This window comes from Nesoenas mayeri (assembly GCF_963082525.1).
Source record: "Nesoenas mayeri genome assembly, chromosome: 5".
Classification (NCBI taxonomy): Eukaryota; Metazoa; Chordata; class Aves; order Columbiformes; family Columbidae; genus Nesoenas; species Nesoenas mayeri.
This window is the reverse complement of record NC_137548.1, coordinates 28,005,992-28,024,835: the sequence shown is the minus strand read 5'-3', so window position 1 is coordinate 28,024,835 and position 18,844 is coordinate 28,005,992. Positions and strand designations below refer to the sequence as shown.

General features: G+C 38.4%; 1 protein-coding gene across 3 annotated transcripts in view; it reads right to left on the bottom strand.

Annotated features, from left to right (window-relative positions):
• Positions 1 to 18,844, bottom strand: part of BAZ1A (bromodomain adjacent to zinc finger domain 1A) — a 64,420-nt gene that overhangs the window by 35,119 nt on the left and 10,457 nt on the right. For all 3 annotated transcript variants that reach the window (XM_080345016.1, XM_080345018.1, XM_080345017.1), the window contains exons 4-8: positions 9,092 to 9,235; positions 4,367 to 4,468; positions 3,066 to 3,153; positions 1,115 to 1,249; positions 353 to 455 (exon numbers count right to left, since the gene is read on the bottom strand). In XM_080345016.1, coding sequence (XP_080201142.1) covers positions 353 to 455; positions 1,115 to 1,249; positions 3,066 to 3,153; positions 4,367 to 4,468; positions 9,092 to 9,235 — 572 coding nt within the window. The remainder of the gene's footprint in view (positions 1 to 352; positions 456 to 1,114; positions 1,250 to 3,065; positions 3,154 to 4,366; positions 4,469 to 9,091; positions 9,236 to 18,844) is intronic.

Below are 18,844 nucleotides of genomic sequence, written 5' to 3'. Positions count from 1 at the left end.
AGATTGTTTTGGTTAAATGCTCATGTTTTGATATACCTTCAGCTGGTAAAATTTATACATGACCTTAGAATCCAAATTTCCGCAAGTATTTTGCTCTCTGAGATAGAAATCAACATAGCTGGAGCACAAGCTTCCTACATTTCCCAAGTTTAGAAAAATAATAAATAAATAAATAATCCAGGAAACAAGCATTCTAACTACAGAAAGGAGCACTTTGCAATAGTGCTCTGGCATTGCGCTCTTGTGACATCTTCCCTTTGAGAGGTACAACCCCAAAAGTACTCTAATTATGGCCTGCTCTCGGACCTGCAAAAACTGGTTCTACTAGTCATAAGACTAAACCTCAACTTACCCATGGCCTGCATATCTTCTTTTTGCTTCTGGAACCTTGTCTTTTCCCTTGGTACTTTACTTTTGTTTCCTTGGGTATTGTGTTTAGCAGTAATTTCATCCTCCTGATAGAGAATTCAGAGGGGGAGTGGAAAGAAAGAACATAATCTACAGTGAAATGACCAGAAACAGATATTCCCAATTTTTCAACAGTTCTCTAAAACAAGAATAAAAACAGGCTGCAAGAGTTTCCCACAAACATACTACAGACCCAGAGATCCTGCCTAATGGTGGGGAGGAAGGGAGAAAATCCAATACTTTTCTGCCAGCTTTCTTTTTAAATAAAGCAGTTTAAAGCACTAAGCTTTGCTGTGTTTAATTACAGGCAAGTAACATAACTGTATCTGAGGTCAAGTCACATACTTGTATCTAGGAGTACAAATTAAAGTTTTTTAGCAAATTATTTATTAATTGTTCCAAGAAGGGACAAGTACTCCATGTGCCTTCACAACACACTGAAAAGCTAGTTTCTTGGTGAAATCACAGAAATAAGAAAGATAAAAATAATAAGATAACACATCAATTATTGTCCCTTCTACCAGCTGAACTATAAAGTAATCTACTTTAATAGCAATTATGTAACATATCCCAATTCATCCTCAAAGTAAAAAAGTACAACATCAAACTTGCATTCCAACTGTTCTGAAAGTTCAGAGAAAAATGGAAGAACTTAAAAGACTACATTGAAGTGTCTTCATCTGGAATTAAAAATGTCACTACTCACAAGACTAGTAGACACCCTCTTTGGGGGTCTCCCTCGCCGTCTGCTTGCAGGACTGAAGACAAATGTAGGTGGGTCATCAGGAAAGAAGTAGGAGAAATTTTTTTCTGCTAGATTATATTTTGCAATTGATGTTGCCTTCGTAAGAGAGAGAAAGCACATATTAATTGCTAAATTCTTACGTTTTCATAAGTATAAGCTAATGATTGAATCATTAACTTGCAAAAAAGACAAAGTAACTAGATTTACGATTGGTTAGCTTAGGATAAGAAATAAAACTCTGAAACAGTGTAACTGTAGAGTTAATCCACCAAGTGGATAATAATGTAAGCAGCACACATCTGAAAATAGAATTTGGCAAGATTTTATTTCTTTAGATGCCTTTTTGCAAACACAGCTGGACACAGTCTTCCTAGCAAGTTACTGAAATATGTTGAAAATTACTTTTGTCAGAGAAAACTGGAAAATAAATTTACTGAAGAATCATATGATTCTCTAATATTTTAACTGTTCTGGAAGAGAAGAAAATTTATTACTTCTCTCATTCTTAACTGTCAAAATTTCATTTAAAGTCACCTTTAACCTGGTGACTTCAGGAACTCTACCCTTACAAAGTGATACAGATGAGGACACAAAGGAGATAATCCAAACAGGACATGTTCACATAACTGCTGAAATGCAAGGCAATCAGCAGAGGAACAAGGAGACACTCCACAAATGCCCTAACAAAAAGAATAAGACACACACACACATATAAAATATAATGATTTTCCTGAGGCACCAAAAAGCATCACTAAAAGATCACTACACCCAGCTCACTGTATCATATCAAGGACAACATAATTGCTAACAAGCTCAGGGAAGGTGGTGGTTTATCCCTTTCAGATCCATTTTCTTCTATTTCCACTTCCTTAAAAGAGATAGACTTCAAAATTACAAACTCATTCAGAAATTAGTTGCCTTTGTTATTTTCCACAACTTTCAGAGGCAAGACTGATTCTCTCATCTCTCAGAGCTTCCTTGTGTACTTACACAGCTGTATGAGGATTCTTCTTAAACACACACAAAATACAAGATGTAATAAACAAACATGCTTCCTTCTAAAAACAAGACGAAGATCAGAAGGATTTCAGGGTCAAGGCTGCAATATGCAGTGCAAGGATGCAGGATCTCCTGCGGCACAGCAAGCGGGGCAAGGGAAATTGCCACCTGCTTGGCTGGCAGGGGAGAAGCTGCTCAATTCCTTCAGCACAAGGAAGAAGAATTCTCAGAGTCATCCTGCACAGGCTAAGATATGAACTTCAGCTTGAACTAGTACTAACTATCACCATATATTTCCACAAAAGATGACAAAAATATGCATCTTCAACACCTAAGGCCTCACCAAAAGCCCATTCCAGCCACCTGAACTCTTCAGTACTTCTGTCTCACTGAAGAACTGGAGGCTTAATACAACCTATAATAAAGTATTTTCCAGCTAAAAGCATTACAAAAGAATATTAGATTACTGTACCAAACAGAAATAGATAATTTTTATTTGACTTAGGAATACGAGCTGCATACCTTGAAGAATGAAAACAACTTGTGTTAGACTAAGCAAAAATATATTATGTTTTAATAAATAACATTTTTCTACGTAGAAGCTCCCATTTTTATTTTTGGGACTTTTCTAAACTGGTAGCTAAAGAAGAAATTAGAGAATTAAATTCTACTTCATGTACAGAAAATTTACCATCTTGTTTACAAGCAAAAGTTTAACATAAACCTCTTTTTACAGAAAAAGTTGCAGTATTCATTGTTTTATTCTGGAAAAGTCAAATACCAACTCAATACTTACAAAAAGCTAAACTTGGTGTAATTTTAAAAAGAGGTTCTGAGCAGCTAGTAGAGAAGAGTAAAAGAAAGACTGAGCAGGGTCAATATTCTATCCCACAAATGATTCCTTCTTATTTACCTTAGTTTTAATGACTCCATCATGTGGTTCACAGTGTTGTTTCAGAAAAAGTTTAAGTCTATCACGAGAAAAGAGATGTTTCCTTCGGCTGTATTAGGAAAGAAAGATAGCATTATCAACTAACATCTTTAATTACTGTTTAAGTACAGCTGACAATATATGCAAAAACACAGGTAACAGATCATGTGACTGACTTTTTTATCATTTTCTTAATTATAAATTACATCCTTACTATTATAATTAACACTCATTCTTCACAACCCCAATTCAATTAAAAATTTCCTTATGAACAAAACAAAAGCCAAGAAATACTTAAAAAGTTGGTTATGCATCTGTAATTTTTGTTTTGAAGATCCTGGTATGTCCTCTTTTATATACACATACAAACAAACTCCGCAGCCTATTCATCCCCACTAGATCCTCCAAACATTCCTCTCTGTCACGGTAGCTTTTAAAATCCCCAAATAAAACTCCAGTCTGACTGTCTCAGAAGAGGGTGGAAGCAAACAAGGGCAACAGGAAAGCAGCACCCACACCTCTCATGGGGGAAGGAAAGGCACAGAACTCTCACAGCAACAAGGGAGAGGAGTACCCTGCTCACTCGGGCTGTGCCACTCCTGCCTACAGGACAGCGTCAGCTGCACGTGCTCCCTGGCACCCCAGGGAACCCACGTTACTTCACAGGAAGGAGAAAACCAACTACACAGGCATGGTTAATGGAAAAACTAATCTGGATTGATGCTGGAATTAAATGACATGAAATCACTGAAGTCTAGTGTTTGCCCCCCGCCCCAGCATCCGGTTTATAAAGTTTTGATGTACAATCTACTCTAAAAATGCATTAACTAAATTCAAGACAAAATTATTTAAGAAGCAAAAACTCTTTGCAGCTTTCTATCTTAAAGCAGTCTGATAACCAGCATGTGCTCCACCACTTCCAACTTCCAATGCTACCACAGAGGGTTCACAATGCAAATAGTTCATCAATATTATAGAACAGGGTTCTCAAACTTCATCTATGCCATCAGTCACAGCAGTAGGCACAGGAGTCAGAAGCAACACCCAACAAAAGCACAGAGGCTTGTAAAGGAGTTACTACCTGTGTTAATACTAGTAAAGCTTGGAACCCTTGGCTACAGAACACCCGTGAAACACAGTATTTTGTTCCAGTACCTCTAATTAATAGTTCTAACATATTATTTTTAAATGCCATTCATTTGATACCAAAAACATCCTCCAGTGACTTACACAACTCACACAGTTATAAAGTAGGATTTTAACTTTAATATAGTAATTCTTACCTTAGTTGAGATGCTTTAACAATAACAGTCTCATATAAATCTTTTTTAATAGGTTCTACTTTGTATTTGAACAAAGAAGGATCAATTATGGCTTTCTTCTCCCTAAAAAAAATTAAGAAAAATTACAAAGTTTACTACAATCACAAAACATCAGTCTTTTATTGTACACGTTTAATACCTTTATACACACACAATAGACCTCTTGAAAATACAAGCCATATTTAATACAGACTGTAACTTCCACTGCTACCAAAGAGGACCTGTTCACTTCTGCTAGCTTTTCTGCAACTAGGTATATTAATAGATTTGCATCAAAGACAGTTCCTGCAAGGAAAAGGAAAAGGGATCAGAGATGCTGGTGTCCTTACCGGCAAGATGGGAGGTGAGAAGGGAAGGAAGAACAAAGGAGGAGATAAGTAATGATACATCCCTGTCCCTCAGAAAATTGTCTGTATTTTGGTCATACCGTGACTTGGTATTCCATGATCATCCTCAGATTCAAGATAGGAAAGCTAAAGTAATGAGGGCTGTCGCTAGGAATTTCTTGATAGTGTCAAATACAAACTTGTCCCCTCACCATACATACACTCCTGTATTTCCAGCCCTTTAGTCTAACAAGTTAAAGAAGGTTCCAAACAGATAATGTTCAAATACAAAGTAAAAGGCTAAGTGCCCATGTTATACCAAAAGTAGACTATTTTATACATTTTAATAGATTCTAAACTCAAATACTGTCTGTAATCAAAAGCAGGGCCCAAAGAACAATCAATGGTTAACTCTCATATAATTAACCTTTACTTTTTAGTTTGAGTAAAATCATTCTCCCACCTTCAGTGGATCATGTATAATGGCCTCAACCTAATTCCCAAACAAAGGTTTTTTTCCTGTTTAGTTTCTGAGTTTGATTATCCTAAGAAGTGAACATATTCCTGAAGTCCTCCTTCATAAATCCAAACTCAAAGTCAAAATTTTACTTAGTGCAGAAGAGGGAGAAAATGATCATCCAGTACATGTAGAAAGCTTTAAAAATTACACAGATTATCTAGGCACTTTGGCATAAATGTCGTATTATTTTCGTTGTATTGCACTTTATAAAACATTATATAAAATACAGAAAAGTTAGCAAAGGTTAGACCCATTTTGCAGCAGAGTGCATACAGCAAGTCTTAACAGGACAGCTCTGACAGACCACCAGATCCCAAGGAAAGAATACAGAATATCTTGAACTTAATAGGTGAAAACTGGAACTGACTCACTCATATTACACTAGTTTCTACCACACTCAAGTAAATGCACCTGGCAGAGTCTTGCATTTTTTGAATGAGGTTATTCTGAACCACTAACAGATAATAATCTCATCAGCCTCTCTATTACTTTGATACAGTGACCACATGACCTGGATATAAATTTCTGCTATCTTATATTCAGACAGTATGGTCTTAAGGTAGCTTTACCAAGAAGCTTCTGAGAAACCTTGTCAAGGACAGGACTATCTATACTATATGGTCTGAGTCTTGCTAGAGCTACCTATATCTTGTGGTATTAATAGAACTAGAAAAACAACATCGAAGAATACTGATGGTTAGAGAATCAAGAATGCATCTACAATGAATGCTGTTCTGCTTTTCCAAAAGAGGCAGTGGCTTTTCTTCTCTTTGACTAAGTTTGGGAATGGAAAAAGCTCCCCTGAAGAATGCTGGCTAAATGCTGCAAACATTTGTCTCCTCATGCTCCAATGCAAGCCTTACACAGAGGTAACCTCTTGGTATATTGATCCCAACAAAAAGACGGTCTCTGTGCACCTTCGAAGGTTGCCACTGACAAGCTACTCTATACTGAGCAATCCAACTGCTAAGACATACCACCTCCATTATTAGATTCAGATAAAGAAGGGGTCAGAGAGGATGAAAGGAAAGAGGAAAGATCAGAATTAAAGATGAGGAAAGATTTGTTCTACTGAAGACATTGTATAGCTTTAATGACAAGCAACGACCACACTTTTTGACATATCCTGTTCATAATCTCTTCTCCAAATAGAGGCAGAAACCTAGGTTGAAGATAGTTTAAAATAAATAAATAAATAAAATATCGATAAGGTTTCACTCACATTTTTTTCAAAAGCTTTGTGACCTTTGCCTGCATTCCAAAATTTGCAGAAACAATTAACCCTTCCCCAAAATAAAGATGATACATCGAAATGCATAAACACCCAAATTTACTGCCAGAAACCAGCCAGCGACCCAACAAGAATTTTTTTCTTCTAGTATTTCTGATGTGGTTGATGGTTCGCACTACTCATGGCCCCAGCAGAAGGAATGCCATGAATTGAGCTGCAGTCAGTATTGTATATATTGAGCAGCACAAGCCCTTCAACCTCCAGCCTGCTCCTTGGTGCTGAAGAGAATGCAAGAGTTTGACCTCACCCCAAGTCCAGCAGTTTAAGGTGTGTACACTGCTAATCTACAATGACCACTACCCTACAGAACTAGCGGGTCCCAGGGAATAGGATCAATGGTTTAAGACCTCAGAAGATTGCTGCCTTTTGCTTCATAACGCAGGCCTTACAAAGCAGCCTGTTTTTCTGAGGAATGCAGGAGTGAGAGCATCCTGGCCTCTTCCTCCCTGTACAACCTCAGCTTTTACAGTAGAACACAATTAAAAAAAAGGGCAGCAGGAACACTTGTACAGAACTTGTGCTATTTCTGCCCCACACAGACAGGAGTAGGGTCAGAGAGAGGTTGGGATCTCTAATGACATCTATTTTCAGTTAAGATTCTCTACCCGTACAGATTCTTTAGGAAAAATATTTGCAGATGGCCCATCAATCTGTGCTGTGCTCCCCTCCCCCCTCACAAACACATCGAGCATCTGCTGTGCCATTGTTTAACGGCACTGCAGCTTCGCTCAAAGGCTGGGTCTCAAAACCTGGAGATTTGTGTGCAGACAGAGGCAGAACTGCAGTTCTGCACATATCAACTTGACATTGGTTCCAAGGCAAATAATGTTGATATTCTCCACATCCGAGTTTCTCCATAAACAGCAAAATACAGTCCCTGAAGGATTAGGGCTACAAAACGGTGTCATTCAGTTCAGTGGGATTCTTACTGTTACAGGCAAGGGTATAAAGAATCTTAGATGTCCATATTAAAAAAACCTGACAACAATGCTCTACTTTCAGATAGGTTTTACAGGTACAGCAAATAATACTTCTCAAGTTTGCGTAGGCCCATAATATATCCAGAAACTAACATGTTACTGCACTCTTGCATTTGTTACAGAAAGACTCACTTAAAACTTCCACTAAGCATTTTAAATCCATAAGAGGTTTGCAATTTAAGTTTGCAGCACAAAAGTTAGTTATGCCACAGAACAATACTTCCAAAATGTGTATATTCTCGCGAGATTTCTCCTTCTAAGAGCAATAGATTATTTTCCTTCCCTTCCCTGCATTATCAAAATAAGTAATGAGCTGGGGAGAACCACAGACTGACTGGGAGTGTAAGACTCAGTCTTACTACCAGCTCTGCATGCATGGAAGTGACAGCAACATAAAGGGATCAATCCAACAGTCAGCTCTGTGCACGCTTACATTATTCCAAGAATAACCTCCTTTCAAATGCCATATGCCTTATGGAATACAGAAAGAGCACTTATTTTCTCCAAGGTGTAGGACCTCTTTGTGAACAACTCGGACACTGCCTTCAAGAGATAGTACAGAATTTTTAAAATTATTTATCCCATGTTATCTTCTTGGCCAAGTGAGGAGCTCCACCCTAGTTGTGCACGGCACGCCAAGACATGGCAGCCCTCGTGCACCAACCAGTGAGAATAACTTCTGCATCCACGCGGCATCTCACAGACAACGGCCGTTCCTTTAAGCCTGTGTGTTGCCAGATACAAAACTAGGGCACACTTCAAACCCTCTTCTTGCATCAACATTGTGCTTGTGAAGGACAGATAACTTTCTTCTCGTTATACTGCTAGGATAAGCCGCATGCATAAGATCAATTACTGATTGGTAAAGGGATACTCCAAATTAAACACTGCAATTATAGCCAAGAAGCTCTCTTATTCAATGTTAAGCTACTCCAGCCTTTCTTTCACAATGAAGAAAGCTTTGTACATTTTTATATTTTGGATGCAAACACATTTAGTCTCTGGAAAGACTTTTCAGAAAGTTACAGCAAGAGTACGTCCTCTTATAAGGCAATCTCAACTCTGAGCCCCATGATGGACGTGAAATAATAGATCATGCTAAATAGTACCAGACTGTAGAAATGCAGAACATAACTGCATTTTCTGAGCTATAGCAGCACAGGTTCTGCAGCACAGAGAGGACTAGTGATAGGTACATAATGTGAACTGTGAGGTTGTCCTGCGCAGGGACAAGAGTTGGACTCAATGACCCTTGTGGGTCCCTTCCAACTATGATTCTATGATAGGCACACATGGCTCTTCCACCATCTGTCAACAGAAACACTGTCATTCCGAACAGATTTAACAACGATTATTCCGTAGGTACTCCGTTTCTCATGACACGCAGTTCTCTGGTAGATTACATATAGCATAACTGGCACCTGTGAATATTCAACTTGTCACCTTCGGCTGCTTGAACACTCATGAGCCACACAGATAAGTAATTTGTTTTAGTCAGACCCCACCTCATTTGCTTTAGTCCCATTTCCACCCAGCCCAAATGCTTGATACTGTAAAAGTATCATTTACCCATTTTGTGCAGAGCTATTGTGCGTTTCTGAGTCATCACTGTCACTGATGACAATTGTGTCTCCGTCAGTGCTGCTGGTGTGGCCATTTGCCATCCCATTGTGATGAGCTGGAGCTATGACTTCCAAAATCTTACATTGCAACCTGAAATAAAACAAAGACATTTTATTACCCTCAAAATCTTCCAATAGTGTAAAGAGCCTAAAGTTGTAGCAGATGTTATTTTAAGAACACATTTATAACTGAATATTGTATTGTCTACTAAATAAGTAAATACCTAAGAGTCTTGCACTGAAATACTAGGTAAAATGTTATTTTGTGAGTTTCATCCAATAAATGAAAAAAAAAAAAAAACATCTGCTTACACAGCTACCAGCTTTACTACTCTGGACAGCAAAATAAGTCACTGTTAGAATTATTTGCAGTTGTATTTTTTTTTTTTCAGTTCTCACTTAAACTAAAAAGTTAACTTAATGTATTACTTTAAAACTGGACACCAAACCTTTTACATTTATTTTTACAGCAGTCTAAGAAAAGCAAAAGATTATCAGATCCCAAAGTATTTTTACTTATAAGAGATCATCTACTGCTGTCGATGACCTAAATAAACAAGGCTGAAATTATCATTATGCATCTAATCTTAATAATGGCCCATTTATCTGCTGACACATATTAAGGCTCCATCTGGCATGCACACAATTGACAAAACAAGTCTATCTCTTCACCATCCTGAATGCCAGTTATAAAAGGCAGAATTAACTACATATTAAAAAGTATAATTAATCGACACTTCATGCTGGGTGACTATATTACAGCTGGTTCTTAAGCACCAACTTTCACCCCTTTCTGGAATTCCATGGTTCATATTTTTTAGTTTAATCTCCTCAAGCCTGTCTGCTTAATGAAAATTAACTATTGCAGTCAGTGGATGCGGTCACATACTATTACTAAAAGCTCAAAGGGTGACGGGAGAAAGAACACAGAATAATTCTCTTCTCTGGACACCAAACACTGTCACTTGAAATAAATAAAATGGAGAATGCAGGAAGCACACGGCTTGAATGAGTGTGGCATCACGCCTAAGCTAAAAATAAACACACCCCCCCAACAAATCTATGACAGACAAATTCTAAGTGTTCTACCTGAACTGAACACTAGCAAAAAGGAAACAATGTCAAAATATTTCTTAAACATCTTTCTGCAAGCAGACAGTACTCTCTGCACACACTGGGGAAGAAAAAAAAATAAAAAGAAGGACAAAAGTTGAAAACAAAAATATCCTAGGTCGTATTCAGTTGTGAATTTAGCCAGGAGCAGTAATACAGTTGGTGCCCATAACTGTCCTCCCCAAATCTCTCTCCAACAGGGACAGTGTTCCAACATGCTCCAACGGGGTGTGCTACTTTAAAACAATATGAAATCATTAAAAAACCTCACCAAGTACTATTAACGTGGTCATGTACTCCTGCAGACAACAATATAACCAGTTATCCATGGGGACACGAGCGCTGCGTGCGTGCCAAGGACTGCTGTCTGCAGGAGCTGCCGTGCCAGCGCAGTCCCAATGTCCAAGGCTGGTCCAGGGCTGGAAGGCACCTTTTCCTGGCGAGTGGAGCTCAGGATAATTAACTGTGCTAATGTGAATAGACTCCATGTAAAGGATCAAGAGCACCCAAGTATGTAATGGACACAGAGCCTAGTGACTGCTCACAAAATAAGTCCAAGGCTGATGAAGCTTAGTAAGGTCTGGCTCAGCACCAGACTGCGGCTCAGCCCTAAGAGAAATGTCTGTCATTAACAGTGTCTTGGTTTTCCAATATTTGGAACATCACCACCTCCCCTTCATACTATGGAGCTGACTACATAGCAGAATGTATTAGGCTGATTTTCTTAAATCCAACAAAGACCACCTGCTCAAAAAGACTTCTTAGTAGAAATATTTTTGTTTCAGATTATAAAATATATTTTCTAGAGAGTTCAGTTACATTTATAAAACACTTTTAAGTGTTGTTTGTTTTTTTTTTTCCAAATGAAAAATAATCAAAAGCACCGATGCTTAAGACTAGTGACACTTCTAATTTGTTTACTATTTGAAGCCCACTAGAGGGAGCGCATATACACTGAATTTGCAACCACAGTAAAACTGCCACACGAAAGCTAACTTGCAACCTATGCTATGCAATGCCATGAAAGGATAAAGAGCCTAACATAACGTGTGTACGAATCAGTCCTCCTCGACAAAAAGACTTTAATGTTTAGTCACTGAGTATTTTACCAATGCTTCATTTACATATGTGTCCATCAGACAGCCCTGTATCACATCTCCTTCTGTAAGAATGCAAATTATATATTCTATATACTTGATTCAGTAAGTAGCAAAATCCCAATACAGCTACCTCTTTTTTCTTCTTCCTTTTTTGTTATTAAATAGGAAGCATGACTAATGGAATAAACTACCACAGAAAGCAAGTGACTGTCCATCCTCTATGCCTTCATTCAAATAATTACCAGAAATCTTTGGTGAAAGAATCAAGTGAAACACACATTACCTGGCTCAATAAAAGCATAATCCAATGGAAGTTAATGGTTACTGATAGACAGGGGATTAAAGAAGGTGATGCAACTGCTCCTTCTAGCACTGAAGAAATAATAATCTATTAATTCTTTTTTTAGCCCTTGCTACAGTGAAGTCCTGGCTAGTAGTGGCCAATTCCCTAAGTGAAAAGAGGCAAAGACACTTGGTTTCTAGCACAAACAAAGGCCTGCTTATCTCAATAACCTAATGATTCCTGAGTTCACTTATTACAACTCTTATTTTATATCATAAGGCACATAAAAAACAGCAGAGCTGAAATCTGAAGCAAGACACTCAAATGGAGCATACTCATGGAAATACTTTATAAAAAGGACATCTTAAGATCTTTACAGAGCTTACATCGAAGTCAAACCACGCTCACTCACTATTTCCCATAAAATAAGAACTAGAGGCACCTCAAACTGAAAAGACAGCAGCATTCAAGCAAATAAATACATATCCTAATATCCCCCTCAGTCAGGAAGCACTTTCTTCAAATAGCAATAAATATTGTGAAAAAGCTTATAGCCACTCTAAGTAAATCCCAAAGGTATTCAGAAAAGGATCAGATAAATCGAGAATAGAGCCATCATGAACTTCTACACACAAGTCCCAGCAACTCAAGCTCAGACACTGACAGCTAAAAGCTAGAACAGTAAAACCTGCAAAAGGATCACCCTGTACTCAAAGAGTTTTGCGTACCGCTCTCTGCACTGCAGGCTGCTATCAACAACAGGGTATGAATTCCCTGACCAATCCCAAGGATGGCCTTTATGCTCACAGCTTTATTTTTTGCTACACTCAGAAACCAAGCTCTTTGAGATCTCTTATGTTATGGAAAACAAGTGCCTGGCCTAGATGATTAAATCTGGGGTTTGTTTTGAAGAAAGAGAGGAACACGAGCCCAAAAGTTTTAAATGCAAAGCCAGAGGAGATACTGCCAATGTTAATTTTTTTAAGTACCTGTGCACATCCCCTCTCTCAAATGAAAAAACCTTAGATCTTTAATTCCCATGAATTTTGGGTAGAGCTGGTCAGATGCCCAGGTGAAAGAACATAAGTGACTCCAGCAATCTAAGAGCAAGATACACTGGCTGGAGATGGTGGCACAGGACATGGTTTCTGCAGAAATCCAACTCCACAGCCTGGAATTGTTCTTGTAGAGAGAGTGATGCTTTGAAAAGCAGCTTAACACAACTAGGAGAAAACTTTAAGGTTGGGTGGAACCTCGTCACTCCCAGAAGAACAGTAAGGAAACGGCAGGCTGAAGGTGAACAACAGCAAACTGCACCTGCAGCCTCAGGCTGCTGCTCTGCGAGATGCGGAGATGACTTAACAGTTCAACACTACCAAGGGGAAAATCCTCCCCTGCCATTCCTCTTTCCAGCCACATATTTGGTGTGGTGCTTGCTTTTTGTAGCTCTGGCACTCAGTATTGTTCATTGATTGCCATTAAATTAGATTACCTGCCTCCCCCTTCCAAAAAAGGCAAACAAACCCAAAACTAAGCCAAGGTGAAGAGCTGGGTAAGTCTGTGTCAGATCAGCTACTTCAAGTGTTTCCCTGAAGGATCTGATGAGAACTACAGCATGTACAAGAAGCAAATATTGGCCACAGACAAAAGCAGGTGAGGAAAAGCAGCAAGACCTCTCTCTCATGCAGAAGCCCTGATACACTATAATTTCTTGAGGAGCTCAGTGACCTCAGTAGCTTATGCTTCCAAACTGAAAAGCAAACACTGGGATGATAGGAAGGTCTGCTCTCGGGAAACCACACATCTCACAAGGTATTATAGTTGGGCATAACACAGCACATGCTTCAAACTCACCAGTAGTCCAAGATGGGAATGATTCAGGAAAATCCAAAACAAAGGGTAAGTGTAACTTACATGGCAAATTTATCTTTCTTTCAGCTCAGCAATTCAAAGGCAGGTACACAACCTACTACAAGTTGTGGGACAACTCCACAGGTATCTCCATCTCCTGCCAAAGCAGCAGAAGAACACAATTTGAAGAAAAAGAGAAGCTGCACTCCACTATGTAACGGGCCAAAACCAGACATCACAGGGTGTCAAGCAGAAACCTTGACCCTGCAATTACCAGCACTTCAACTTACTCAGAGAAGTTCTTCCCAAAGGCCAGGTAGGCCTATACATCCAGCCATACAAGCTGTGAGAAGAAAGACCACTTCTCACTGCCCCTCAATTGAGCATTCTGCACCCCTGTTTTTGATCTGACTGGTGCTAACTACTGTGACAGAAATAGTCTGGCACTCTGCTATGTCCTCATCTCAAGCCAAAACACAAGAGCCCTTGAATGCCCACGTGAGTTACAAACATGTCTCTGTATGCTTTACAATAAGCAGTCAAAAAACAGCAGAAAGCTGTTTCAAATGGGGCAGTGGAGTAATATTGCAATACTTTGAGGCCAACTTTTAACATAAACAAAACAATGACCAGCGAGGCAGAAGCAAAAGGAAATTCACTTTCTAAAAAACACCCAAACGAAAGCAAAGTTTTTCAAATGCCAAAATTAAAAAAGGACACATTTTCCAATAGTATGTGAAGTTAGTTGAATGAAGAAAACCCCAAGAGAGCCGTATGAGGAATCTATGGTAGCAAGTACCAAAAAGCTACAGCCTCATTCTGTTTTGTCAGCTTTTAGTAAGTTTTTAAGAAGTAAATGTCAGGTAAGTGCAATAACTTGTATCCTAGTCCTAACAGTTCTTGTACACTTGGAAGTAATTAGAAAGATAAAAGCGAGACAAGATCTGAAGGAATAAGTGACATCTCTTACTGAGCTAACTGGTACTATTTAATGCACACACAAAACAAAAGCACACAACAAGGAGGCAAGTTTTACACACATAATGGCTTCCTGAAGTACAGTAAGAGCTGCTCTTTTCAAGTTTTAGCATCTTCATTTGTCTGTCAAGTTATAGGTAAGATTGTGCGCTTCAAAGAAACCAGTAAGCAGCATGTTTTTACTTAGGACAAGAGAATCTGGTATGCACAGTAGCTGCATCAGTTGTCTCCTGCAGGTTTAGGACAGCACTAACTAACAGTAGATGCATTGTTTTGATTGCCTAGCCTTCAGTTCATAGTACTGTACTGATTAAAAAAAAATATCCACACAACAAACCAAACCCTGTACCTTTAAATTTGTAGTTACAAAAGTAGAGAAAGTACACAGAATGAGAACTAACAGAGATTGGCTGTGTCCAAAAATAGTTGTAACAGCTGTTCAACAATCTATAAGAAAGGAATTGCAGGTTCTCTCCCAGATATTGTAATCTCATAGCTTCCATCAGTCAAATACAAATATATTTATATCCCAAAGGACTTAAGGGCAGTGGAAAGCTAATTCCTTAAACATGATCTTTCCAGGCCAGAAGTTGACTGATCTTTAACGAGCAATGCTGGAAGAATGCAAACTGCACTTGCTCTATGAATAGGTAAGCTGCTCTCCAGTACTGTCAGCTATGCTGTTTCACAAGCACCACACTAACTTTGCTACTAGAATTCAAATTCACCTTTCAAAATAAAGTAGGAAACTTCTTTGTATGCAGGAACTTGTGCTTAAGCCTTGGCACTACAAAAACACGCTATAACTTTCTGATTCTGTGGACATGAGCTCCTATGCCTCTGCATTCAGTCAGCTTTGAAGCCTAAATGCCAAAGAGGAAAAATCGTTGGTGGACAAGAATATAATTTACACTCACTGTAACTCATTAGAGTCTAAACATGAAGACACTTTGCCTTTTACTACCTAGTGGTCTTATACTAACTTATCCTAGGGCTCAGAAGGCAACTATATATTAACTTACGTAAGTAATACCTTGTTGCTGGTCTGAACTAAAAAGTTGGAAAATTAGCTATAACCTTATCTCTTACAAGGATTATCTTGTACCATCCTGACTCCATATCAGCCAGGCACAGCCACCGCCAGCAACACGCTTTCTGTGCCCCAGTTAAGACTTAGAGAGATGAAAACAGTATGCAAATCTTCTAATTGGCCTAATGCAGTGGTTAATCCACTATGAACAGTCCTGAAGCACTGGGACACCAGCCAAACAATTGATGAGCTAAAAAAAGAAGTTTCAGTTACAGAAAGGTTGCTCTGTGATTATCAAGGTTTCCTACAGCTTGGCAACATCAGATCATTCAGAGCAGAGAAAGGATGCTAACCTGTACCAAATGCATTATAAGATGCAGCAATCCTCCTAACAGAGAACTTTATCTACTACTTCTGTAAGCAGGTTCATTTTAAAAACACTACGTTCTCTTAAAGCATTCTGCTGTTGCTCACAGGCATGACGCAAGTATTCTTTTGCAGTGGTGTCATCTAGTGGTCAAATTCAATGAAAAAACATACTCCTTCTTCATATCTGCCACATTCTGTATGACTTCTTATACACTACCTCTAAGCAACCTATTTTAGTCTGCAGGTGGTTAACTTTTTAATTAAGTTCCATACCAATTGATGGACAACAACTGGTTGTCTTCCAGCCTTCATGGGGAAGGGAAGGCATAGTCACATTGGCTATTTTTAAGGGTGGGGGAGGGGAAGCTGAAGAGCTTGAGTTCTCCAACCAAGTCAGACTGCAAGCTTACAGGTTAATTAACTAATTATCACACTGCTCACTTGTATACCCTAATAAAGATAACCAGTATTTCTTGTGATACCACCCAGATTCAGAACACTGATGATAAGTCACGACTGCTTGTTTACACATGCTTTAAATCTCATTTTTCCTCCAGCAAATTAAAATAATTGGAGGGAAAAAAAAAAAAAAAAAGAAAAACACAACAACACACACAAAAACACCCCACAAAAAACAAGCACACTGCTCAAGCAGAAAAGAACGGGTACTACAGCTGACTGAGCTTGGCAGTCATAGATTTTATTTGGTGTGGCTGAAGCATTCACTGAGGTTAATTCAGGTAGGCCTTCCACATCTCACAGTTCCAAATTTCAGGTAACTGACTGGCTGACTTCAGGTGCCAAGATGTTGAAATTCAGTTTCACAAGTTGTAAGTACCAATAATACAACACAGTACTAAGACAGCAACAAATGGTCAGGTTACTGCAAGAGATTCCATTTCTTGTGGAAAAACAAAAGGGCAACTAGTATGGTATGGATCTTAAGCTTCGAGTGCTGAGGAGCAAGTACAGGAAGCAACTCCAGTGATGTTGTCAACATTTTTCCTCTGCTTCAATAAAGTGTGAGTTAAAACATTAACTGTTTATTTTATATTGTAACTGACCAGGGTTAACATGAAATATTGCTCTAATTTCCTCTCCAACAAAATCTCAAATAATAATTTCCATGCTTTTTTGAATCAACTTCTTTCCATAAAAAGCAATTTGACATTCTAACAGTACTTACAGTGTCATCTGTTTTCAATTCCTTTGCAACTTAGACAAACTTAAACTTCATTTTAGATTATTTTTTCTGTCTCTATGATATGATGTTTCTGACTTATGTTTCAAATAATAATGTTATCTTTCACTAAGGCAGTGCTAGGAAAGTGTTATTACACAGCTCCTACAGTTCTTGAAGTGGGAATCCAATCACCTCATGTTTTAAAGCACAGCACAGCCACCACTTGGGAGAAAAGTCGGACTCCGTTTGGCTGGAAAAGCTGGACACATACAAAAAAAAAAGCTGGCCATTTTTAATCAATACATCATCTGAAACAGTTAAAGAGCAAGCAGAATTATCTCCTTGTTGATTCTACTAGATTACCAAATTACACACATTTTCACAGACTGCCTGAACAAGCCACATCATAGGACTGTGGGGCTTTCTTTGTAATTTCTTTTGGTTGATAAGGCCTGTTAAGACACCAAACATACGAAAACAACAGGAAGACAAAGTATCTCCCAAACTCTCTGAATTCCTCACACCAGACCTCAGCACCAAGGCAGCAGCAGCTAATTTCAAAACTGTGTAGCGCAACAAAAGGCTAGAAACCAGGAAAGCTAGTAGAGATCTAAGACCAGAAAAAGCAATAGGGCATGAGATTCTGCAACCACCAGAACATATGGGTTGGATACAAGAACCACCAGTGTCTGTCTCCCCCTGCCAAAAAAAAAGTATTAAAAAAAAAAAGTCTTCTGCCTAGCCTCTGCACAAAGCACTTGTCCTCTTACTCTTTCCTAGATCACTTGTCCATTGCTTAAAGTACTGAAGACTACTTCGCATGCTCAATATAAAAACATTTACATTAAGCCAAAATGCTAACCCTTCTGGTGTTTGGGTTCCCTCCCATTTACTTTGTTTGAACTCTAGAAAGCCAAGTCAAAGTAATCCATCCTACAAGAATATTACATGTGCAAATTTAGGAATTATAAAATATAAATACTTGAATGGCTTGATCAACCTTTACCTGTCCCTGGCTACACATTAACTATGCTGTAGGCTTCACACTAAATGATGTGCAAAGCTCAGATAACAAACAACACTGCTGACATTACATGTGCAAAAAACTTCATACATAAATGCAGCAGAACAGTTTACAACACCATGACACAACTGGGTTTTCGTGATCTGCCAAATTATTTGTCTCATAGGATGCAAGTACACTACAGATGGACTGTGACCATTTTTGTTAGAAAAGATCACAAAAACGTAGCTGCACATGACAAACATGCACAAATCGCTCTGTTGAACAGCCATGTTATTTACAAGTAACATGAGTTGCTATAATTAATACCCAATGTAGTACTTCAAAATATAGGTCAAAGTCAACTGTTAATTGGGCAGAAGAATAACTCTGCCTCACCTCCTCCCACTTTGTATTCTTTAATTATGTGTCTCTAAGCATAAAAACCCCTCTGCCTTACCATGTTATTTGCACTGTTTCCTGGATTTAGTATTCAAGGTTTGAAGTAGCTCTCTGCTATACTTTTGTCTAGAATATCAGTGGCATACAAACAGCTAAGGCAAATTTTTGATGCTTCATTTTACCAGACAACAGCTTATATGTATGTAGTTTGAAACATACAAACTCTTGCAGTTTAGTTTCTGATGGAAATAGATTTTATTTGAATATTGAGTATTTTAGATGATGTAGCCCACCTCAAAGGCGTAAGAAATTCAGCTTATATGCTATTAATATATTGATCTGTGAAAATGGAACATAAACACAAATTTGTTAGGTGTGTATCTCAACA